Here is a 6000-nt window from a genome sequence, read left to right on the forward strand (position 1 = left end):
ACTAACTTCACCCACTTCACGACACATCCTTGAGTCCTAAGCCATACACTGGCCAAATATCAATTAAATCAAATAAAGTCACAGAAAGACAGACATACACATGGAGATCACTGACGTTATAGTATGACTAGTCCAGTGCCTATGCCCGGGATTTAGACGACGATTGAGATGTTAGTTAGTTGATTTACTGACACACAGTCACACAGAGAGATTCCTGGAATTATGGATAGTGCAGTGCCTGTGCCCGTAATAAAGATAAAGATTTTGGCAAGATTACAATTAATTGATTCAGTGACACACTGATACACACACTGATTCCTGGAAATATAGTATCATGATGGTGTAGTGTCTGTGTCTGTAAAATGCAGCCCTTGATAGTTAGTTATTAAAATGTTAGTAATTTTATTACAATGATTCCTAAGTTGGAGTTTGTACACATTTGCATACCACAGGAGGAGTTTTTGCATTAGTAAACACAATAATTAACAATTATAATAAAATGTACTGATACATACTGAAAGTAAAGTATACAATTCATTTTGTCCGGCTGTTAATGATCTAGATAGCATTTCTTAAAGAAAACCCTATGGAAAAAAAGCTTTTTTAAATTTGTGTGTTGACAGTACAGAATAATTGCCCTTAGTATGATTAACAGCATGTTATGTGGGTTGTTTTGACCGGCGCTAAAGCAAACCAAACACCATACAGAGTTGTCCATATCTGGTTGGCCAATAGTAGACCATTCCCACTATTGTGATGAGGTAATCGGCAAAATTGTGCATATGTATGAGAATGACCAGAAATGGTCACAGACTGGATACATAAGGATGAATCTCAACTTCAGACAATGCAGATGGTGGTAGCAAACAGAGGTGTCAGATAACCATAGATACACCACCACCACCTACATGACAAACAAGTAGGGAACACAACATGAACAAGTGTTATTTTATTTGTTTTGCATTTGAAAGATAGTCTCTTGAAATAGATTGATTTGATAACATCTAAAAGTAATGCTCTTTTTAAAGCTTGTTTTATGTAATGTATTCACAATAAGTATGTATTCTCTTTCTTGCCTCGTTTTCTCCTTCTTATCCACACCTTTCCCCTGCTTCTCTAATTGTTACTACAGGTTTCTGCAGTATGGAGCCGGGTCCTGGTATCAACAGCTCTCACATGGTGGACTCCATTTATCTGTGTTTTGAGCATGTCAACAAGTCCTGTGTCATGACATACGTCTTATCTCCTGCTGTAAAAGGGGTTGTGTACATCATATTTGGCACCATCATTTTGCTCACTGTGGCTGGAAACATGCTGGTTATCATCTCCATCCTACACTTCAAACAGGTATGTTCGGTTTACACCACATTTCAGACTGTTACATTGATGTAATTGTATTAGGTGAAACAAATCACATTTATCCTAAAACTCAAGCCTGACAGGTAAGCTTGATTCTAAGTTTGCACTATTATTACTTTGTGTTATTATACTGGATGCTTAAATTGAGTACATCAAGAGTACTGTACATAGTTTTTACAGTGTCTGACTCAGGTGTGTCTTTCAGCAGCTCCACACTCCCACCAACTTCCTCATCCTGTCCCTGGCTGTAGCTGACCTGCTTTTGGGGGTTCTAGTCCTCCCTCCCAGCATGGTGGTCACTGTGGAGAACTGCTGGTACATGGGAGACATCTTCTGTAAGATCCACTCCAGCCTGGCCATGACTTTGGTCACGGCTTCAATCATTAATCTCTGTTTCATTTCTATTGACCGCTACTACGCAGTGTGTCGTCCTCTCCGATACACTAGGACCATCACTGTTCAGTCAACTATGGTCATGGTACTGGTGAGCTGGGGAGTGTCAGCTCTAGTGGGCTTTGGGACAATATTCCTGGAACTCAACATTCTGGGTGAAGAGGAGTTCTACTACGAGCATGTGGTCTGTGAGGGTGGCTGTGGTGTGGCATACCAAACTGCCACCTCTAGCGCAGTCTCCTCCTCTCTCTCTTTCTACCTCCCTGCACTCATCATGCTCTGTATTTACCTCAAGATATTCCTGGTGGCCCAGAGACAGGCTCGCAGCATCCAGAGCACCACCTTCCAGAACCAGAACTCTGGAGCTGTGGCCAGCAAGTCAGAACGAAAGGCCTTCAGAACCCTGGCAATAGTTATGGGAGTCTTCCTGTGTTGCTGGACTCCTTTTTTTCTTTGCAATGTTTCCGCTCCTTATATCAAAGACTCCAACATTCCTCTTTTGATGATAGTAACGTCTTCCATTGGATTCTCAAACTCCTTTCTCAATGCCATTGTGTATGCTTTCTTCTACAGTTGGTTCAGGAGGGCATTTCGGACGGTTGTCGTCGGTTCCATATTTAAGCCACAATCATCAAACACTAAATTGGTATCAGATTAAATTAAAATGACTAATAATCTTTATATTACTGTCCAGCCTTTTATCAATTTAAATGAATATTTCATAGAAATACAAGAAATACAAACCCACAAACATAGCAGAAAACATGTCTTTAATTACATTTTTTAAAATCCAACCTTAAATTAATGTTATTAAACATATAGAACATTAATGTTGTTTCCAGTTGTCATAAATTCCAATGATTTCTCTGTGTACAGTAGTTGATGACATGTCAAGAAACCTCCTAATATATAACTTAATTGGGGAAAGAATGTATGTACAATTTATTAAATATACTGTACAATAAAAATTTTGTACTGTATTGTAATTGTTATTAAACAATCATTGTATCCTCCTGTCAGAATAAACATGTAATCTGTCCTTCAGTGTGACCTTCCCTAACTTGCTAATGATTTACTTCAATGGGAAAAAAGGCAGCATCTGATTAGTGAACTTTTAATGTTTACAATGTTTGTTTTTTCCAATGTAAAGAATATTGTAACTTGAAATGTTGTAAGATTATTTAATATCCAACTATTAAACTTTGAGGTTTATTAAGCCTGTTTACTGAAAATTGTGAACTCAATTGGCTTCTTACCAGCTTAATAAGTTGAATGTGATAGCAATTGCCTAGCAATGTATGACATTCCCTTGTTGGGAATTCTGAAATATATAGAACAAACAGATAGTGTGCACACAACCACTTTAGTATATTAATGTTCTTTGATCTGTTCTGGATCATATGGTGTTTATAACTGAGCCATTATTTGAGATGGAAAATGAGCCTCATATACTTGTTTTCATAACAAGGATCGAGCAGCAAGGTTGCCCAGCAGCAGCCACATACCATCCACTTTAGGAAATACAGATTTACCTAAGCCACAACAACATGCTGCCCAAGGTATGGTCCATTTGTGGCAAATACCTGGCTTAAAACTAACAGATATGTCTTTATGATAGTTTCTTACATATTATGTCTGCAGTCTACACTACTATCTGTATTATTTTGATATTTAGAAATTATATAAATAATGGATATGGAATTCCATTCAGGTTACACTTTTGGCTTGTCATTGCTTAAAATAGCATTTCTGTCAAATATATACAAATTCCACATACCATATTTCATCCTAATTGGTTTAAAGATTATATTGTAGGTAGGTCTTGCAAATGTTGGATGATCCAGGAGGAGTGTCTGAGTGCTGTGTACATATCATACACACAGTAAACACAGAGTAAACATCATAGCGGACCACATGGCAGACCACAGCTCTACTGACAATTCTGTTTTGTTAGTTGCCGAACCTGCTATTTTCACAGTGTTTCATTTTTATCAACCAACCGATTATTTCATTTAGTGTAGTGACAGGGAGTGAACACAAATTGGCTTCTGCAGATTTCCTGCCTCAGGTTTTTAAGGGTTTTTAAATTCAATAAAAAATCTAAAGATTTTCATGTCCAATATATTTTTCATGTATTTTAAATATGTCTGTATCAATTGTTCACCACATTAAATTGGCATGCATGCTTAAAAGGGTGGACAATAATGGGGATATTATGAGTAATTATGATTTACTCTAAGACCAACTTAATATTTGATGATTGTGGCTGAAATATGGAACCAAAAACAATCATCTTAAATGCCCTCCTGAACCAACTGTAAAAGAAGGCATATACTATGGGATTAAGAAAGGAGTTTGAATAGCCAATTGTAATTGTGATTCGTAGCAAAAGAGGAAGGTTACTGTCTACAATATACGGAATGGACACATTGCAAAGAAAAAAAGGAGTCCAGCAACACAGGAAAACTCCCATAACGATAGCCAGAGTTCTGAAGGCCTTTCTCTCTGACTTGCTGGCCACAGCTTCAGACTTCTGGTTCTGGAAGGTGGTGCTCTGGATGCTGCGAGCCTGTCTCTGGGCCACCAGGAAGATCTTGAGGTAGATGCAGAGCATGATGAGTGCAGGAAGGTAGAAGGAGAGAGAGGAGGAGACAGCGCTAGCAGTAGCAGTCTGGTATGCCACACAGCCCCCCTCACAGAACACATGCTTATAGTAGAACTCCTCTTCACCCAGGATGTTGAGTTCCAGAAATATTGTCCCAAAGCCGACTAGAGCAGACACCCACCAGCTAATTAGCACCATGATCAGAGATGTCTGAACAGTGATGGTTGTTCTGTAGTGCAGAGGACGACACACTGCATAGTAGCGGTCAATAGAGATGAAACTTAGATTGATGATGGATGCGGTGACTAGAGTCATGACCAAGCTTATATGGATTTTACAGAAGAATTGCCCCAGGTACCAGCAGTTCTCCACAGTGTAGATCATCCTGAAAGGAAGTACTAGAACCCCCAGCAGCAGGTCAGCTACAGCCAGGGACAGGATGAGAAAGTTGGTGGGAGTGTGGAGCTGCTGGGAGACACAACTGGGTCAGATATTGTCGTACTTTACACTTAAGAAGTCTTGGATATGGTTCACAAAGTAAAAATGTAGACACTTTTCCTTAAAGTGCAAAATAAATTATATCTATGAAGCAGATTTAGGTTTTAGGGTCATCTGAATCTGAATAGCAATATAGCATTCCCCAACGATTCAAATAGAGATGAAAGCAGTGGCGGATCTAAGGGGTGGCAAGGGGTGGCCACCCCAACAAAAAATACTACCACCCCAATCTTCCCATGGAAAAATATTATTTGTACACTACAGAACATTTAAATAAATAATATTAATTTTACTGTTTAATTTAAACTACAATGTTATAGCCTTATCATTTACCATAAGGAGTACTGTACCCCCCACTTTGGGTTTTGATTTGCCTGCAGGAGGCCACCCAACAACTTCCTTCTGCCACCCCGAATGAAAATCTCTAGATCTGCCCCTGGATGAAAGTCAAACAAACCTGTTTGAAGTGTAGAATAGAGATGATAACCAGCATGTTTCCAGCCACAGTGAGCATAATAATGGAGCTTAAGACAAGGTAGATAGTCCCTCTAACAGCAGGAGAGAAGATGTACGCTCTGACACAAGACCTGTTTACATTCTCATAACACAGAAGGGAGTCTACTATGTCAGAGCTGTTGATACCCAGACCTGGCTCCATGCTGATGGAACCTGCAGGGTTAACTGGAGAGGAAGACAAGAATATAGGTAGACAATAAAGAAATTGCATATCACCGACATACATAATATATATTACATGGTATCAATGTAAATATACTTATTATATTTAATATTTTCAAAGTGATTTCTAAATTGTTTGAGTCTTGGTTTTCCTTACCTGATAGTCATGTGCTGTATCTGTCTGCACACCTTGTGTCTCTATGCTTATATTGGTCTGCTGCCACTATTAGAACTGACTGGAGTTGAAATGCATCCTTATATACCCACAGTCTATGACGATCTCTGGGAATTCTCATGAATATTGTATGAATCAAGATTTGTAGTTGCAGATTATGAAAGAATTTGACATGGGCAATTGTACATCGTATTAGCTTTATATTTAGTCATAACAACACATACAGTATGTTTCTGATAACGTTATCAGAAACAGATTATTAATGCACCAGTTCATAAATGCACCATATATA

General features: G+C 38.6%; 2 protein-coding genes across 2 annotated transcripts; one reads left to right on the forward strand and one right to left on the reverse strand.

The window, feature by feature from the left end:
• The first annotated feature begins 1143 nt into the window (after positions 1–1143).
• LOC146287051 (trace amine-associated receptor 1-like) lies at positions 1144–2410 on the forward strand. Its single transcript, XM_084700560.1, has 2 exons — positions 1144–1347; positions 1568–2410. The coding sequence occupies exons 1-2, from the start codon at positions 1144–1146 to the stop codon at positions 2408–2410; spliced, it is 1047 nt and encodes a 348-aa protein (XP_084556686.1).
• Positions 2411–3982: 1572 nt separating this feature from the next.
• On the reverse strand, positions 3983–5513 carry LOC146287052 (trace amine-associated receptor 1-like). Its single transcript, XM_084700268.1, has 2 exons — positions 5313–5513; positions 3983–4822 (listed from the first exon to the last, which is right to left on the reverse strand). The coding sequence occupies exons 1-2, from the start codon at positions 5511–5513 to the stop codon at positions 3983–3985; spliced, it is 1041 nt and encodes a 346-aa protein (XP_084556394.1).
• Between the last annotated feature and the right edge of the window lie 487 nt (positions 5514–6000).

The sequence above is a fragment of the Hypomesus nipponensis genome, chromosome 6 (genome assembly GCF_054491055.1).
Source record: "Hypomesus nipponensis isolate SF chromosome 6, ASM5449105v1, whole genome shotgun sequence".
NCBI lineage: Eukaryota > Metazoa > Chordata > Actinopteri > Osmeriformes > Osmeridae > Hypomesus > Hypomesus nipponensis.